Source organism: Mya arenaria, chromosome 11, assembly GCF_026914265.1.
Source record: "Mya arenaria isolate MELC-2E11 chromosome 11, ASM2691426v1".
NCBI classification, from domain to species: Eukaryota; Metazoa; Mollusca; class Bivalvia; order Myida; family Myidae; genus Mya; species Mya arenaria.
The window spans coordinates 63,119,614-63,140,365 of record NC_069132.1 but is presented as its reverse complement, the minus strand read 5'-3'; the positions used below and the strand labels follow the sequence as shown (position 1 = coordinate 63,140,365).

Sequence of the window (20,752 nt, the reverse complement as noted above, 5' to 3'; positions counted from 1 at the left end):
ATACATCAACTACCGACCGTCTTTAAACATGTTTTTCACGAATTCAAGACAAGATACCACGCTTTTCTTTTAATGTATATGCAAATCATTCAAATAAATCTTCATCGTAAATGAAGAATGAGAAATAAACGTATGATTTGCTAGAATATTGCCAACTATTATTGTTGCCAAATAATTTGTTGTCAAACATGCGGAGTGAAATATTTTCTGACCAATAGGAATAGAGCAATGTTCTATTACATATGTGTAATACATACGAATACATGATTGCTATATAAAATCGAAAACCGGACACAAGGCATAGCATGTGATTAATATAAAGCAGTATGTACACTAATTAACAGCAAAAACACGCGATGATTCCAAAAAAAGAGAAATAATACAATTACTCGATGACTGTTTTACTATTATTCTCTTAGAAAATAATAACTCATCTTTAATCTTAATCAAAGTCAGGATTTTTTTTAATTTGTATAATTCGACCAGTTCTCATGCTGAAATGCAAGATATCTTAATGTACCAATAGTCCAAAAAAATAGTTAATTAACTACCAACATTCAATTATTCTAATTGCGTGATACTTTAAAATAGATCGAGTTTGACATTAAGGCATATCATGGTGTTTTAATGAACACAGCGGAGTTTATCATCAATTCCTTGTGATATGGGTCTGTATTAAAATAACTTTACGTAAACATTGAGAGTTCTTACGTCCAAAATAAATACTAGTATTCATGGAGATAAAAATAATCATGCAAGGCTCAACATACGCCTTATAAGAAATAAAATCATAAATTGCACTACAATTACGTCTGATATTTTATTTTGACATTTTAGAGATGTTTAATACCATGACTATTCGAAGTTTAAAGAGGCTATCGCCCCAGCGTCTGCGTCTGCGTCAGCGCCCGGTTAAAGTTTAAGGTCAAGTTGGCATTTTTACTTAGAACTCCAGTACTGTTCATTCACTTCACTTCATACTTTACGCGGACCATCAAACAATTAGGGTCACCAACTGAATTTTATTCTAAATGTAACGTATGGATCTGATTGACTTGGTACCTTAGGTTAAAGTTTTAGGACACATTGTGTCAGCTTCGAGTTTTAGGGCAAGATGGAAATTTCAACAATGACACCTATATACCCTTCATTCAATTCACTTATACTTAACACAATTGTTGAAAGTTATTCTATAATTAGGTTACATAACTTCGTGTTATCCTTAATACAACTTATAGCCCTTAGAAATTTGGTTAACGTTTTAGGGCAACTTCATTTAGCACATTAAAGGCATTTTCACTCTCCAATTCCGTTAATTTTATGGATTTCGTACTTCACACAGTTGTCCAAGGCCATCACACAATTAGGTTCCATAACTCTATTGTATCCTAAATAAAACTAACAGCCCTTCATGAATTTAGAAATTTTGGTTAACGTTTTAGGGCATGTTTGAATTTACAGTTTTGCTTCATATAACTTTAATTCAATGGAAGTCATTCTTCCCAAAATTGTTGAAAGCTATTATAAGATTAGTTTACATAGTTCCATGTTATGATACATACAAATTACGGCCCTTGATCGACTAATAGAAAGATTGAGTAAAGTATTAGGGCTACTTGGAAATTTTCACTTGGAACCCAAATTTCGTTTATTCAATGAACCTAATACTTCACAGAGTTTTTCAATGCCATCACACAATTCGGTTGAATTATTGCATAGTATCCTTTATACAAATTATTATTATTTATAGACGTCATACTTCATTTGCTTAATTGTTGCCGGTCATCATACAATGAGGTTACATTACTCTATGTTTTCCTCAATAAATATTATGACCCTTGAGCGATTTAGAAACTTTGGTATTATAGGGCAACTTGGGGTTTAAACTCCAAAAAGCATTTGTTCAATATACTTCTTATTTCAATCAGCTGTTAACAGCCATCATACCATTATGTTAAATAACACCATATTAAATACAAATTATGGCACTTGATTGTCTTTTTGATTTCCCTTTTTTTATTGTGTTTGACTGGTACATTAGTATATTTTATCATGAATGCATTTAATCTGTAGGCAAAGCGGCATATAGTCTAGTGCACTGTCCTACGACAGCTGTTATTTTGATTCTTGATATTGGATCGAGTAGACAATGATCTTTGGATATTTGCCATTAAAGCATCATACCATACGGTTACAATACTCCATGCTATCATAAATACAAATTACGGCCCTTGCTCGAGAAAGTTTGGTTAAAGTTTAAGGGCAAGCTGTATTTTTCACACTCCATACTATTCTAAATACAATTTATGGCCCTTGATTTTACTTTATTTCATTTTTCTTTTTGATAGGCACATATACTCATTTATTATTAATGCATTAATTTTTTATGCAAAGCGGCGTATGGTCGAGCGCGCTGTCGTACGACAGCCCTTATCTTATTTAATGTCATTGGTTTTCGTAGACAATTGATTATTTGATCGTTGTCATTAAAGCCCTTACATGGATTAAAGCTTAATCAAACGGGTCGGACGGAGACAAAATAAAAGAAACATAAGAAGTGGTCAACTAAAAAATCGATGCGAAAAAAATGATAAAGATGGCGATAATATCGATGAAAACATTTAGTACGAAATGGCTGAGGAAGAACAAAATATAAACATTAGTCATGTATTAATGTCTTTTCCCACCGAGGTGAGGCTAGCGCATCCAGACACACTGCAAATATTGCTTTCTTAATGCCATTATTGTAATAGGAACATTTGTCTAAATCCAACGCATCCAAGGTGTTTCATTCAAAGAAATCCCATCTGTCTGAAATTACCCGCTGTCATAAGTCCCATAGAGGCAATCCAATGATATGTGATATTTTTTATTACGTTTTGGTTCGAGATTTAAGCGTTTCCTATCGCATCTTTTGTCAAGAGTTGGTGTAACAAGACAAACCTTGGATACACGATAATCGGTGGTCAGATTTTCATTAGTTATTGCGCTGATCGGGGAGATTTCTGCCAGTAGCTGAGCTACACTGTTACCAGAATTACTCTAATAAAGTTGACCTTTTTATACATTGGAATGATATAAATATTCGAAAAAGCGAGCATACGATAATTTCGTTGATAAGGTGTCCCCATTGTGTTTTAGGCTGACCGTTCCAAGGCGGTACCTAACAATCCTTGATAAAAAAAAACCAAATAAGTTATATATATATTATGATACGTTGTGTGTTGTTTGAGGACGTTCGTGTTGTTAATCCGTATTTCCTGTTTGTGGATGTCTGTTTTGCTGTTCTGTGTTATTGGCTTTGACTCTGCCAATGAATTTGGGTTTTGTTCAAATTTTCGACTACCGGACCTTTTTCTTTAGTTTTTCAAATAAATATTGATTAACATGTAGACCAGTAGTACATGAATACAGTTTATAGCTGTTGTGTTTGAAAAAAAACACCATGAAACTCAATGGTGCAAAGTATAACTGATTAGTTCGTTTTGATGTATACACTTGGTTTTTTATTGTATTGTTCCCACATTGATTGGTTCAACCAATTAATATGTTTATTTGTAAGTCTAGTTTAGGGTTTAAGCGGAGTTTTTCAAGACGTTTTTTTTTCATTCCTGGTGTCCTTGCATGAAACAGACTTTTGTTGGAATACAGATTAAAATCTGAGATTGCAAATGTGCTATTTCAAATCTTTAAACGATTGAAATAACTATAATTATAATATTTCTACCTTATTTGAGGTTGTTACTTGAAGGATATGTTTACTTGTATGTGTATGTGTATGGAAATGTAGTCGATGTTGTAAGGGTTTTTCGTGTTTTTGCTCTGTGCAAGAAAAAATCATGCTATTGGCCATATTAAGATCACTGCTTAAGGTCTCGAACTTAAACATTAACCAATTGTTCAGGTGCATTATTGATTTCACATTGAGCTCAACATACTCGATATTAGTTGCAGTTGATTTACGTGTCATTTTGAAAGAAAATAGACAGTAGAAATAGTACTAATGATAAATTAACATGTTAGTCAAGTAACTGATTAACTGTATCAAAATAAAACAAAAACAAGTACACAATTATATTGCATGCCAATTTATTTTGACATTATCGTAGACATATACGAATATATGTAAAGCATGCCTGTTGATATAAAACAGTGAAACATGAAACTTAATTCCAACTTTTTATCTCAGCTTAGTAATGTTAGTTTATTTATCAACACTACTACATAATATTATCTTGTGAAGTAGCTCAAATTCTGCGCAGTCGAATCTTTAATATTCAATGGCATTCGTATCCATGTAACTCGTGATTTCAAAGTCTAGCATTGCCACGTTTATTTCACCAACAGTAGGAAACGTTTTCATTTCATCTTCACGCAAAATGCACTTATCATTTAAAATACACTGACTGCATTGTTCTATTTCCTCAACAATGGTTTCTATTGTTACCTCGTCTGATGGAGAAAGATAACAGGTGTCAAAATAAAACCGCGCATCTGAATGTTTGGTCTTGATGTTCTTTATCATCCGCCTTAGCAAACTTGCCGTTAAAATAACTCCCTTAAATTCAAATTCCCTGACAGATATTGGCATATGTAGATGTATTAGAGGAGAACAAGAATGGAAGAAACTTAACTCTTCAATGTTCTCTGACGATGATAGCGTTTCGTTAAGACTCGAACATACATTATCGTCAAAATACGCTATTCTCAAAGTTTTTAAACTTTTTGACTTCAGAACGTCCTTAATTACTGCTGGATCTGTGGTTCCCCCAAACACACAGTGCTCAATTTCACTGTTTCTGATAGTTATTTCGGTTGTGTCAACGTTTAATAGACACACACTTTTCAACTTCACAAACTCTGAAAGGCGTAACTCATCTTCGAGTCTAACACTACAAAGTTCAAGGCATTCCAGTACTTCTGAATTAAACGGACACGTACATTTAATCCTAACAGCAGACAAGTCCTCACAATCTACGAACGTAATTCTACAAATTTTTAACCGATTTGGTGATATAATCAATCTGAATGGCTTCCCTGTTTTTGGATGTGAGAACTCCAGACATGACAAACTGCTGCATGCAGTTAGATCCATAATTCCATCGATATATAAGTTCTTAAGATAAAGTGTGTGCAAGTTTATACAGGCATTTATTGATCCAATAATAATTTGCAGCGGTTTCACGCAGTCCGTGGAAAGATTATTTTTTATTCGAATATAACACATTCTGGTTTTGCAATTTTCCACAATTTTCTGAATGTTGTCAAACATATCAATTTCATTTTCGTCGTTTAATTCCAAAATCAAAAATTGTATACTTTTACAATAAGGGATGGTACTTCTGGCCGAAATTTGATCCCCTAACAGTAAAATGCGACTTTTTATTGCATATTCTGTTTTCATTTCTTTACAAATACGCACACAAGTTTCACGAAAAAGTCTTACATCATGGTGATCAATTGATGGTCTTTGACAAAGCGTGTTTGTTTGCAAATCACAGTAGATTTCAAATATAACGCTTGCACATCTTCCATGCATACCACACAGAAACAGCATCATTTCGAATGATAATGTTTGGCTTGAAAGCTTTATTATATGAGCTATGAGTTTATGTTCTTTCTTTTTGTACATTGATGCAATGTAGATACAAGCTAACAATTCTTGATACGTTTTGTGGAGAAAACTGTATTCATATCGTGGATTTACTGAAGAAGAGTGTATCTGTCTTTTCAAAAGCAGTCCTGAAAGCAGTCCTATTTCTTCTACATTGCGAGTACAAATTAATGTAGCAAATTTTCTTTCCATTTGGCGCTCCAATGTTTCAAAATCAAATAAGGAAAAAAATGCTATTTTGCCGAGGCTTCGTATGTACTCCTGGAATCTCATACAATTGTGCCGGGTTTGTAAACACATAAGACAATCATCCTTTCGGTGCTCTTCAACAAGATAGTTTTGTACATGGGGATTTCGTTTTAAGACGTTTGCAAACATCATTTCTAAAACATTGCAATACACTTGACATTTAGACTCGCCGAGAGAGTGACCTTTATACCACAACGACAGCAACTGCAATGCAACAAGAGTACTGCTAAGTACATTCCGCATATCTTTGTGGAAAATTTTCAAAAAAAAATCTTCAACATCTTTTGTTTGTTCAAAATCGCCGGCAAGCAATTTAAAAGCTTGTTCAATCAGTGGACATATATTTGTGTTATCAAATTCCTCTATTTCCACACAAATGTTTGTCTTTTTAGAATCCATTTTCTGCAACCCAAGCTTCCAATGTCTCGATGTAATCATGACGGTGCAATTTTCTCTACTTCTTTCATGTGGTGCCTCTGTATCTCCCGCAAAGCAAACATTTTTTTCCGCATCAGGATGGCTCCATTCATCCAGGCCATCAAATATCATCAGGCAATGTTCTTTATCTAGAATTTCTTGTAGAAACTTCATATCATAATATTCACACCTCGATAGCCGTCTTATTATTTGATGATAAACAATATCATCCATTTCACACAGTCTTGAATTAGATTGAACAAGACGCGCATAGAAAACAAATTGGACGTTCTGCAGTTCCTCGCAATCATTCAAATACGTTCCCGCTCCTCTTGACTTTAGGATTTCTATAACATTTATATCATTTGCCTGAAAAGCACACCATAGACGCGCAATGAATTTGCAGAATGATGATTTACCTACTCCAGCTTTAGCAGTTATGTAAATATGTTTGGCCTGCTCTCCTGTATTTCGAAAAACTTCATCCAATTTCTTTACCTCAGATCGAACTATTTTACTGTTGACTCCAGTCGTTGAATCAGGAACTTTGGTCACAATTAATTTAAGTAATTGAGGAGGTGTGTACACCTCAACCAAGTTAGGACTATCCGTGGCAAACATCGGTCCAAGGTCAAAAGAAGAACAGCTGTCCAAATAATGCTTTTGTAGATCTTGTTTTAAAGCTGAAATAGAAGTATCATGTTAATATATTTACATGAGCATAATAAAAGTACTTTAAAGCTTTGCAGGTTGATAATCTCTCTTAATATAAAATGTTAACAACAAACTTTAATGAACACACATACTCATACCTGTAGATTTTGAACGGTAACGTTTGAGATCCTTTTCTTTTTCAGCGTGTGCACTCTTTTGAACTGCGTCCTCGGTTACAACTTGAATAAATACTTTGAGCTCATCCATTTTCTTTTGAAGACAATGTTCTTTCAGAAGCAACTCACTCGTTGTTGCTATGGCATTTCTAATTACATTTTCCAGATCATCTGTTGATATTCTCAACTGGTCATTTTCTAACTGAAAACAGCCATGATACAGTTACGTAATTGTCGCAAGAAGACCAATACTTAAGCATGTATTTGTTGATTTTGTACAACGAGAAGCTAATTATTGCCAACTAATGTTTAGTTTGGTGTTTCGAAATTCATAAAGAGTTATGTATGGAAAAGTAATTCACAAAATCTGATGATTATTTTTTATCATGCTATGGGGTTTTTGTTTGTCACCCAAAATAACGTTGAAAGTAGAAGCTGTCTTGGAACAGCTTAGGATAAATATAGTTTCTTTCATTTCCTCTTATTAAAGCATATTTTATCATTTTCTAAACGTTAAGTATACATGACTAAACATTTATGAAAACAACGTTTTGTTGGAATGTTGGATATGGCTTTTATGACTCATCCCGCCGTAACTTTATAGTGGGATATGAGTAGGAATCCCGAATTCGGCAAGTAATAACCCACCGTTAATAACACGCTAAAGGAAATTGGTTTGATAAGATTTATATTAACGACTTTACTTTAATGAGGTTGTGCACACAAACTAGTTAAAACCCCGAGTTGATTTACATTTAACTGACCGTTCCAAGGCGTTACCTAGCAATCCTTGATAAACATCCCTACTTTTATAAAGTATATATGTAGTGTGATGTTTGTGGAGTTTTTGTTGTTGTTCCATGTTTCTGGTAAGTGATTGTTTGTATTTGTGTTCTATGTCATTGACGTTGACCCTATGTCATTACACGGGGTTTATGTTTAAAATTCGACAACTGGACTTGTTTCTGTAGTTGTTCTTATAGATAGTGATGCCAGTATAATACAATGCCAATATTGATTGTGTGTCCAAGGGATTTAATAATTTGATATATTTCCATGTTTATAATTCTATACTGTTTACATGTTCTATTAAAAATATATATGTCAAGGAAGATTACTTTATTTGTTATTTGTGATTATTTTTTATATTCCGAAGTTAATATGAGCAGACGATTTACAATTAATTTATTAATCATAATGTACCCTTTAGAATAAAAGAGATATCTTTAACAACCACTAAACTAAATTAATTAAGGTAGTTCGACGATAGTCAATGTCTCATTTATATTACAAAATATATGCTCTTATTATTTGACGATACACACGGTTAGTTAGATACCGTTGATAATATAATGGAAACTGCAGCCCAGAAGTTGAATACTCAAAAGGACACCCTGATAAGGGACACAAGGCAAGGACCTGAACGACAATGCACTAGAGACACACACAAATAAACACCGCGTACACAAATACTTCCACAACATACACAAATACGAAAACCAAAAACGAACCACACCTTATCAAAAATGCTTTACCGTTAAACCTTGGGATGACTAACTTGGAAAGGTCAGTGAAACAAGAGCTCACTGGAACCCGAGTCTACTGAGGGCATACATGTTTAAGCATGGCCATAATCTCACACTTGTCTCATCATTTTTTAATACTTATAAGTATGGTAATGAGTAGAAAGCCTGATTATATAAAGTAGTAAATATTAGGATCATCGGTCTGCAATTTCACGAAAATACTGAAGTAAAATATCTATATCAGTCTCAACTCATTTTACCACATGGAAGCACGGTATTTTTAAGAAATCTGCATTCCTTTAGTGTTTTTTTTAAAGCTGGTGTTTTCTGATAAAATGTGTTAATATTTCGAAGAAAAACTCATTCTAGAGCGAAAAAAGTACCTTAGAATTTGCTCACAAAAATAGTTCAACGTTAGTGCTTTTTGTAAGAATAATTTTGCTGTTGGATATTGACTAAAGTTTTAAATCAACGTATTTTATGAGAGCATGCGCGTTTAAAAAGGGTTTAAACATTAATGATTTACTTTAACTTTTGATATCATTTTTAAAATGAGCTGAGATTGATATTGTGAGTTGACTGTATTCTGGCGTAAACAGATGACGTAAAAATAAGTATCATCTTTTATAGTACGACAAATCTAAATGAAGCTATTGAGTGTTTTTAATTGTTTGCAAGACAAAAACATGACTGTAAATTAAGCTTAGCATTGAGGTTAAATACCTCTTGCATAAGTCGTTCTTGGCTTATGATCTTTGGAGTTTAACACATGAAAGTGAATTCCTGGTATAAAAACTGGCTATTCTTTAACAATTTATTTAGCCCTGTATCAGTATTGCTAGTCCAAAACTTCAGACAAATTGTTTGATAATATGATGACATGTTAGAAATAGTTGTAGCTGATCCTCAGCAAATTTTGAGATGTTTTTTCTCCATTTTTTATACTTTACATTCTGAGGTTATCAGTCTTCTTGAATAAACAAGACTGGTAAGCTTACTAAACAACTCAACACAAGTTTAGTATACGCCTATATTTCACGGAGCCAATAAAGAAATCATTGATACCCAATAAGCCTCAAATCGTGGTCGCAGTGTCCATTTTGTAAGTGAGTCGTATCAATCAAAGTTTTCTTATTCAACCTACCTGTGCTAGTTTTGCCAGTGCATCCTTTGCTGACGGTTCTGTCGCCAAATGTTTGCTATCTTGCAGCAGCGCCTTCAACGCATCTATGCAATCTGATAAATCAGCATCAGTTACCTCTGGACTTGGAGAATGGCGAAGTCCCCTCCCGACATGTCGCACCTGTTAAAAGACCGGTCACTTTTCTTATCAGGAGTGCATGTATATGTAAATACTTATGTGACCCAATATTTTTAAGTATCATTTAAAAAAAGTGTTTATTTTGTGCGTTGAAAGACAATGCATTTTCTTTTACCGAACAAAATATTTCAAACAAGGATAAGTATTTTCGGCTTAAAAGATCGTAGTTATGTCAATAACGTCCGATTTCAGTAAAATAAAGAGCAATTATACTTTAAGTATATTGTACTTCTAAAGGCTTTTTACATATTAGTAACCAGAAAGCAAATACATTTCAAATGATATAATAATTACATGGGTTACCAGGTATCACTAATTAGAATTAAGGTTAATTGAACTTACAGGAAATTAGCTTACACGAAGGTTGTGAAAAATGATAATGTCGGATTATAATTAACTAGAGAAAGGTTCAAACATATGATTTACCACAAACGTGTTTAATGCTTATTTTTCAACACTCTTACCGTCGTGCAGATATTTTGATCTTTAGATAGATCGGCTGTAAAGTAAGTTTGGGAGAATTTGCAATTAATAATGAAGCTAATAATGCCATTGATATCTGTATCATCTGCTGTCTGGACATTCAAGTAACCATCTGGTGGAAGAAAGCACTTTGCAACTTCCCACGGATTGGAACACCAAGCATTGGCATTGGTGTTTTTCCAAGACGGACCTCTAAATCGGTGATAATCTTTGATTTCCGACATAAAGGCGTTGCAAATATTTGCAGGACATTTTCTGGGTTTTGCATTTTTATGATAGCTGCATGGAAAATGTCCCCTGCTACCACAAACACCTCTAGTTCTACACGTCAGGACATTTGGCGTTGTACAGATGTTGCACGTTGCCCCAGATGTCAAAAAGTTGATACGTTTAACCTTTGCAAGAATAGTTTGTTGCAAAATCGTCACTATTAATTTCACAAAAGGTATCAATCCCTTTCTAGTTATGTCAAAAGCAACTGACGCCTTTAACCAGTTCTGATTTTTCTTCTCTTGAAACAGCTGTTTATAATTTGACATTGTGTGCGTCAGGTTTGTAGATCACTTTATACCTGAAAAATATATCAAAAGTGCTAAATATAAAAGAAAAGATAGAGAAAAGACGACTGCAAAATGAAAACATAATAAAATATTTTCAAAATCTACCTTACATAGATCAATGTTAAGCTCAAACATTTGAATAAGGACAGGAAGTTTTTTTTTTACTTTTAGTCAAGTAGTCATATCTCAAGCACCGTTCATGCAAACTACTTGTAAGTTCACACAGCGATTCAGGGCCATCCGTTTAATACCGCTATATGATTCTTAAAACAAATGATGGCCCCTTACTAAGACAGTTGTTTGGCTGGCTGGCAAATATGACCCAAACCGTTCATACAGTTGACAACTCTTTATGATCCTCAATACAAATAAACGACTCTGATTGACTGAGAAATTAACTATGTTAGCGTTCGTTTACCACCTAATTATCCATAAATTGCTACAAATATTATGTTGTATACAAACGTGTCAGCAATATATGACATAACATTTATGGAAGCAATATAATAAAGAAAAGAAACTGCTGTTTTATGCCTGTTATAGGCAAAACGGGGTATGAAAAAAGCACACAAATTATGCATGTCAAAAAAGAATACGTCTTCGATACAGGCGAAAACAACTTGTTAACGCTCACAACCTGTTATCTCTTAATACGAAGGTGTACAATAGTGCTTATGGGGTTATGTTACACGTCATTTTATGCGAGCCACTAAAAATACGTACACACAATTGCAAATACATAATTGGCAGTTGCAAAAAGAAGAAGTAGAAGAAGAAGAAGAAGAAGAAGAAGAAGAAGAAGAAGAAGAAGAAGAAGAAGAAGAAGAAGAAGAAGAAGAAGAAGAAGAGCATGCTCAACCATACCGGCGATATAAAACATGACGCTGACACTATATTTTACGTCTTCATAGTTTAGGCATAACATTTTAATATAGTTTTTTTTAATTAAAATGTTACAGGTCAAAAACGTTAGTCAACATTGTCTTTTTTGTCAAACTTAGATTTGTGATCCGTTGGTAAATATATTTCGCTTTAAAGGCATGGTTACAACAAAGTGTATTGGGTTAATTATGATCACGTAAAATAACTCCTTGAACTTGTCACATTTCCAATTTAACTCTAGTATTCAATAGAACGTTTACTCTCACCAATCAATTAGTTCCAATTCATTCAGTTTACCAAAACATGATGAAATACAATTTAATAAAAAAACCTTCTTTCTCCCTTTAGCATGAATGGGAAAAGAAACGTTTTAATCTCCCCAGAAATATAAAGATTTGAATAAGTTTGAGTGTCTAAACTAGCAAAGTAACCTAATGGAAAACACGCTTTAAGGTTGTCCTTAGAAATGTTTAAGCAGTATATACTTAATATACTAACAGAAAACGAGAATGTGGCTTTAGGAATTTCTGTTTGAATACAGACCGTTTTGTTAAAAAGTTAAAATATATTTGTTGTTAACCTTGCGCGAGTTTCCGATACATAAACTCTTGTTTTTAACTTCGGCAAAGATTATTGGGCCATCTTATCAACGTACGATAACAGATATAAAAAAGTTTAGTTATACCAAAGTTGGCTTTAAAACACAAATAAATAGCTAGCTAGTACATTCAACTCAACATTGTTATTCATTTTCAGTGTTATCATTGATGTAAAATTAGGATATATATAACCTACATGCCTCAAACATTACATAATATAACATAACATAACATATCTTTATTCAGCATTAAACGGCATATGCACATTTATAGCCATATAATAAAGTACAACATGGAACAGTGAAGACACAGATTATTTACAGAGAGGTCAAACATTCAAGAAAATAGGTGTCATGTTAAAGAAGACATAGTAACAATTTACATATTTCACTACGTAAATATTTACATTCAGATAAATGATCAATTTAATGAAGTGTTATTGCTGTAGCATTTGTTCTAAGGCAAAATGCGAAATAGATAAAATTCGCTAAGTTGTTAATACAGTGAACAGATGTTGATGACATAAGATTGTCAAATTTATTAAGATTCGGCCACGAGTTGTAATACGGTTTGAGATATTGTTGTCGGAGGATTTTGTATTAAGGACATACGAGTAAGAAATGATATTCACTTTCTACGACATTCATGTTACAGTGTAAGCAATTACGTCCCGATCTTCTAAATCTAAATTTTGTAATAGCTATTCTATATTTATTTTCATTAACGCAGTAACATAACAAACGTTGTATGCTGTCCAGGTGGTGTTTACTATAATGTTTGGAAAAAGTTGAGAGAATAGCTGTTGTTTTTAACACCCCCTCTACATACTTTAGTGTGCCCTTTGATCTTGATATTAATGTTGTATTCCAGCATTTATTTTACTCTATAGACTTAAGATAAAATGTCACCATTTAAAACAATAGGACATACCCGTCACGTTTTATTTCAATAACGTTTTTATTAACAACCACAAATTAAAAGCTCCCAACGCCATTGTGGCTTGGTTGAAAGGCTGGGAGAAAATGCGTAATCGGTCAACTGTGAAAGATTTAAAATCACGTGAAAAGGAGTTTACAAGTTTGCTTTGCATATACATGTTCATTCTTAAATACGACTGACAATTTATGGGTTAAGTCCCAGATTTACGAAAAGATCATTTGAATTTGAATTTGATATACAGTTGATCAAACAAATTATAACGGATTTATCAGCCTTAAACGAATATTTACATCATGAAGATGAGTATTGGTTAACCAACGCTTGGATATTTGTCCTTGGTGAATTAGATTTCAGCATTGAGATAGTCATAACTTATTGTTTTATTGTTCACTTACTAGTATTATATATATATATAATCGAAGTTTGCAACCGAAAACACAAACTGTAATCTGGTGGTTGTAATGTGAGCTTTCGCCAGCGCTATACATCATTTCTAAGTACTTATTGAGCAGTCATCTATTTGTCAACCACAGCACCAGTAACCTTGCCATTGACCACGATCATCATCATCATCATCATCATCATCATCATCATCATCATCATTATAATAATCTTCATTGTTTTAATCTACATCTTTATCATCATCATCATCATCAGACAAAAAACTAAAGGAACATTAAGCGTAAAATATGTATATCTGCGTAGTGACAATGACAACTTCTTATGTCTTTGCATACAGAGAATCTTTATCAGGCATAAACAGTTCAATTGAAAAAAAAATATCGTTACAAAGGCGAACCAAATTGCAGTTTACCTGATGGATCACAGTTGATTTTACAACTAAATCAAAGTATACTATTGTATTGTTTAAAACTTTTGCCTTGTATGAGTTTGCGTGTTATAAAAATGTGCCCTGTTGACTTAAAATACATGGAACATTGAATTTAACATTTAGATTTGAGTGTCCTTCTCCTAAAACAGCATACTTAAAATGTATTCACATGATAATGATATTTGCACAGGTTTATTGTTTTACAGTGTTTTACAGACGCAAAAATTTAACAAGGGTATAAATAAAGAAAGGCGTCATTGTTGCAAGTGTTTACATTGAGGTAGGTGACATCAAGATACTATAAAATACACCTTTGAAGATCTATTTAAATATTATAAATGTGAAATATGGTTATAATAATAATAAATCTTGACAAACGCTTGTTTCCAACTATTTATGCGTAAAACAGATTATAAATATATTAAATCATATCAAAACATATCTGATAAATAGCACTATGTTATACGACTTAAGACAAAAGTAAGTGGAGGGTCTTTTTAAACTCATTCTTTGGCAAAAATATCACAAGGAAAGGTATATTCAGCGTGTCAAAACTTCTACGCACTTAATTGATGAGTCTAAATGTTTGCCATAAGGATATAACTGTGTCAGAGAAAATGTTAATTCATATATTTTCTTTATAAACTGGTTTAAAGTTATCCCAGGCTTGCATGGTACGATTATTTAGACATTTACGGCATGTAATATCCAAGGTCAGTTATTATATCCTCTCAGTTTATGATTTAAAGATGATCGATTTACTTATTTGCAGACCGAATGAAATATTTCCATGCTCTGTATATACGGATTTAACTAAGAAATCTAATTCACCATGGCTGACTAAGCAGCTCATGAATTATTTAGAGGAGGCAAGAACGCCCTGCTGCTGATATGGCATCAAGAGTAAATTTAATACATTGGTGTTTATTTGGTCTTTTATTCATATTTTCTGTAAGTCATATTGGTGAAGTTGTTAATAGTTATTGTGCCGATGGTTGTGCAAATAGATGAACAAAGAAAAGGGAATTTTTTGGCACAGATCTTCCGCATGCCAACCGTCGAGAACTGTCAAAAAGCTACATGATAAATCACGTTTTTATTCTCAACATAGGCAATGGGTATGTAGTTTACACTTATAAGAAGGCAGTGAGACAAAGCTAATAAGTGTCTGTACTAAGCAAGTCTATTGGGCTTGTGTGATTTTATATGTATTTCAGGAAAACCTAGTGAAGAAACTGCCCATCCTGATTTTGTACCGAATCAAAATCTAACAGTAAAACGACCATTAAAATAAGAACATCTGCGGTTTGAGAGACTGATTGTTCATCAACTGAACAAAACATACATGAAATAAACTATTTTAAAGAAATTAACATACATTTGTCGTCATCGGTACTATCTTTCAAAAGTTAAAACCACTTTTACTGCAAATCAAACAGTGCCGTTGCAAGAATCTTTAAGGAATTCAACTGTTATCAAAATAAAATGATAAAGACAAACAAATTCAAGGCATGCGTAGACTTTTGCAGTCGCCAGAGAAAATATGAATGATTCTGAAATTTGACACATTTGACGTCATAGACAACACCAAAGTGATATTTGTTTATGTTTTTGGATGTATACTCAGATAGAACCAAATGTTTATTAAAAAAAACTGGCAAAACTTTCATTCAAGACCACCCATTGAAAATGCTAATGTGCTATTGCTTTAGAAAGTAGGCTAGAATAGGTTTGTATTTTGACCAGTTAGTAATTTTCGAAGTTTAAGACCAAAAAGAAGTCATTCAATGCTTTTTGATGAGTTTTCAATGTCACAATGGTCAAACATTTACATGTGAGTCAAATGTGGAGCACATACCGTTCTTGTATAAAAAAACTTCAACACTTTATTAACATTCATTTCATAAATCGCCTGTTAAATACCGGAATCTAGTTTGATATATTTTGTATTTTTCAAGACAGGAACAGACGTTACCACTGGTATGATTTAATTGACAAATGTGAATCTTTTATCTTAAAATGCGTTTATCATATGATGTTTCTCAAAAATGGTGACAAAAAGTTCTTGGCAATGTATTATTTGTCAAAATAAGTAATAAAAGGTAATTATGTAAGTATATGCAAAAGATTGTTTTTTCAGAAATATTTTCTGGCTTTAGAGGCTAAGTATTTCAAGCGTAAAGGTTTATGCAAACTATTTTGCAAACGTTTTGTTTCTTAATTTCAATGCATTTTAATGTTTAACCTTTTGACTGTAATGATAAAATCAGAAGCATCTGCCTGGGGTTAAAATAAAAAATCTTTTATTTATATGTTTTTCTTTATTAATAGCTTCGTGGCCACAAATTCTCAATTAGAATTGGGCCAAAATATCGCTATTATTTATCTGAATCTGATGATATGCATTGTGTGTGTTTTGATCATTAAAGTCAAGTAAGTTAAATATGACATTGCACTAAAACTGCAAAAAAGTTATTGTCTTGCATCAACCTTTACTGTACACATTTAAGCCCAACTTATTTAAGACGATACCTTTGTATCTCCAGATTGAAGCTTTTACAATATATTACTTTCAAAAGAGAAAAATCGATACCATTCTGTAGTTTTAATGACATTATCCATGAATTATGTGCAACAGAAGAGACATTATGTTGTATATTATCGAAAAATATGGATGTGACGAAAGGCTTTTGGATAGGCAAATGTACAAAGCTGCTGGAAATGTGGAAAAATTGGTCACATAATGCTTGACTGCCCGAACAATTTAAACAAGAAAGTTTAATGAAGCTAACACCACCCTCAATACAATAAAATGATATTTAATCATTTAAACAGGGAACCAAAATAGTTGTTTACATAAAGTAGGAAAGCATGATGTTAGAGTTTTAATCGATTCAAGGAAATTTTATCAAGTTGAATAAACAAGCCAAAATTACAAAACATTTCATTTAGGTTAGAGCCCGTAAGTGATAATTCATTAAATTTAAAAAGAGAAAGGTCGATCATTTGAAATGAAAAGAAAACATAGCATAGATGGAATTAACAGAAACATTATTCTTGTGGACAATTGGTTAAATAAAAATAGCGTCTGAATGACGCTGATAATGATCCTAGCAATTTACTTCAAATCAAAAAATGATTCTCAAATGGAGGCTTACTGTTAAGCCTTGCAGTAGCTAGTGGTGTATTTTTGCAGAAGTTTGTAGTTATTGCCGTAAATAATATAAATATGCATTTTTATCGTGATATGATAATGTTATTGGAAACATGTTCGTATTGGTAACATGTTAATGTTTTAAAGAATAATGTTTTATACATTTTTAAATATGAGTCGACTCAGATTTAATTGTTCGAAATTGCCGAACGGGCATTCGTTATGGGTGGCCGGAATCAAGTGATTTTAGGTCAAATAATTGAAGTTTGCCTATTAAGGGGTCACTTATCACATCAATTTAGGTTTTTAGACATCTAATGATGAGCGATGTGCATAAGCAATGTAAGACGATACTTGACACTTTCTTACTGAATATCCTATAAATATCTGATTTGGTGTTATGAAATAGACAGGAAATTAATGATTTCAGTCTGATGATGATTTAATGAATTTCCGAGGTGTGTGTGTGTGTGTGTGTGTGTGTGTGTGTGTGGGGGGGGGGGGGGTTATGTAATTATCACTGGAGGTGTGACACTCCTCTTGTTATGTGTTATATGCTTAATAAGAAAAGGGCAAAATGAACTTTTCAAAGTATCCTTGTTTACTTATAAGAAGAACATAACTAGGAAATGTATAAACGTGACGGAAGCTGGCGTTCCTTTAGATACCGCTGAGACACCGCTGGTACCGAGGGTCGACACTGCTGGACCGAAATTCGATACGTCAGGAACACCCGCTATCAGTAAGCAAACATCAGCTGTGCTGGACAATCAAATGTATCTGCATGCAGTGACACTTCTTTAGTCGGACACTTAACAGAAAAACCGTCTGTGTTCAATAAACTTAAAATACAGCCATGGAGCAATTGTAGATGTCATAAAATAAACATTGAATAATGGATAAAGTGTACATTTACATATACTCTAACAGAAAAGTATTACTTGCAATGAATATGCAGCTAAATACATGGACTGGTGGCTTAGGCCAATATTGACCAGAGGACAAGCAACAGAGGTCAAGTTAGACTTCCATGCAGAGATATCCAAATGGGGTCCGCTTTCGAAACAAAAGTCGGAGGGTAAAAGCATCAGAAAAAAGAAACACACTGAAGATAGTCAACGAACAAATGAAATATACATTGTTAACATTGTAAGAGGGGACAATGATATTCCATGGAGTACGACATTATAAAACAAAAATGTCGATTTTTCCAGAATATACAAAATGGAAATGCACAGCGCATAGAAGAGTTTTGTCGTATGTACAGAGTTGATATCGCCTGTCCGATCTTGCGAAAGCTGCAACTTGCTTTCACGATCAGCAAATAAGCGAATGTGGCTCTTACCAGCCAATACTAGACGCAGACGGGCTATAAACATCATTCGGGCGAATATACATCACAGTTGTGCCGAAATAGTGGCTAATACAATTACTGGATGACTATTTTACTTTCGTTCTCTTAAAATACACCAAATAAATTAAAACAAGAAAAATGGTATTAATTTCTATAATATGACCAGACCTTGTGAAATGTACACACAGTTCAATACATAAGTTAAACATTTCATAATAATTAATGCAATATAATCTCAAATATGTAAATAAACGGCCTTTAACGTGCATTGTTCGTGTTCATATGCACTGACAAAGAAGCCGCACAGGCGGAGATATCACGTTTCGTGCTTAATTGCAAGGGCTGTATATATTGTCAGGTTGTCATAACAAGAAGAAGAAATGAAACAAATAATCATAAAAATTCTGTTAATTCAACTCACCCAATCTTAAGTGCTTGCTTAATTCTGCATAAAAGAACCATTATAGTTTGTAATGCCTATGTGTGAGATGTATAAAACGAAACTTACATGTTATAATAGAGTACAATCGAAAAGAAATAAGCAAATCTGAACTACTTTTGACTGCTGTCAATGAACACTTTTGTTTTATTCCGAGTCGCTATTGACTAATAATACTTATGGTACTTATAAAATATAAATAATAATAATAAAAAACAACATAATACAAATAATAATAATAATTATAATACAAATAATTATACCACAAATAAAACAAATAATTATAATTATAATAATAATTATTATTATAGTACAAATAATTATAATAATAATAAAAATAATAATAATGATAATAATAATAAAATAATAATAAAAAAAAAAATAATAATAATGATATTAATGATAAAATAATAATAATAATAATAATAATAATAATAATAATAATAATAATAATAATAAAAATAATAATAATAATAATAATAATAATAATAATAATAATAACAATAATGATAATAATACAAATAATAATAATAATAATAATAATAATAATAATAATAATAATAATAATAATAATAATAATAATGATAATAATAATTTTAATAATAATAATAATAATAATAATAATAATAATAATAATAATAATAATAATAATAAAAATAATAATAATAATAATAATGGCAAAATAAGACAAACCTGAATCCTCCTTCTTGTTTCTCCAATCCCGCTCACAATGTCATTGCTTTTCTGAAGGTTGGCAGGGCGGAAATACGTAACCGGATACTCACTAGGTGTAGATGGCGCAATAAAGGCGCTTAATTTGAATGTAACACTATTGAATGCACCGGTCTTGTTTCAAAGTATATTTAAAACAAACTCTATTGGGAAGAACATATGGAATATAAAGTTTGTTGCGTTCATAAAACAAAATACAAGGTGATCAAGAGGTGCGTGAAGTTGGCCAGGCCGGACAGACGAACTTTATTTTGTATTCTTAGGTCAGGCATTTGACTTATTATTAATTTAATCTGTTTCGGAACGCTACTTAACCCGATTTGTTGTTATTTCTGGTACTTAATAAAATGAGTTATGCGAAGAAACACCTAATGAAGGGAGGGGGGACAAACCCAATTATCATCACTAGAATCGCTTGTACGTCAACACCAACTCACTCGAAAGGTATGACCCGAAACCATATCAAACGTGATTTCTGGCTGGTTCTAATACACACAAGATTGAAACATGCGTGGGTCACAAAGTAGATGTGGATATGGACGCGGTCACCTACCATTAAATATTGCTCACCACTCCGCCATCACCCCCATTTAATATTGATCACCACCCTGCCACCTCCCACTTAACATTGGTTACCACCCTGCCACCTCCCACTAAATATTGGTCACCACCCTGCCACCTCCCACTAAATATTGGTCAACACCCTGCCACCTCCCACTAAATATTGATCACCACCCTGCCAACTTTCACTTGATATTGGTCACCACCCTGCCACCTCCAACAACATATTGGTCATTACCCCGCAAAAACCTTCAACAAGT

At 32.8% G+C, this 20,752-nt stretch overlaps 1 protein-coding gene across 2 annotated transcripts; it reads right to left on the bottom strand.

Moving 5' to 3' along the window:
* Positions 1 to 4,098: 4,098 nt before the first annotated feature.
* LOC128209412 (uncharacterized) lies at positions 4,099 to 19,953 on the bottom strand. Of its 2 annotated transcripts, XM_052913433.1 has the most exons (5): positions 19,893 to 19,953; positions 10,422 to 11,011; positions 9,781 to 9,939; positions 7,093 to 7,312; positions 4,099 to 6,963 (listed from the first exon to the last, which is right to left on the bottom strand). In XM_052913433.1, the coding sequence occupies exons 2-5, from the start codon at positions 10,977 to 10,979 to the stop codon at positions 4,271 to 4,273; spliced, it is 3,630 nt and encodes a 1,209-aa protein (XP_052769393.1). In that variant the 5' UTR covers positions 10,980 to 11,011; positions 19,893 to 19,953; the 3' UTR covers positions 4,099 to 4,270. The 2 variants fall into 2 exon arrangements, with proteins under 2 accessions (XP_052769393.1, XP_052769394.1); XM_052913434.1 differs by lacking the exon at positions 19,893 to 19,953 and having other exon boundaries at positions 10,422 to 11,048.
* Positions 19,954 to 20,752: the final 799 nt, after the last annotated feature.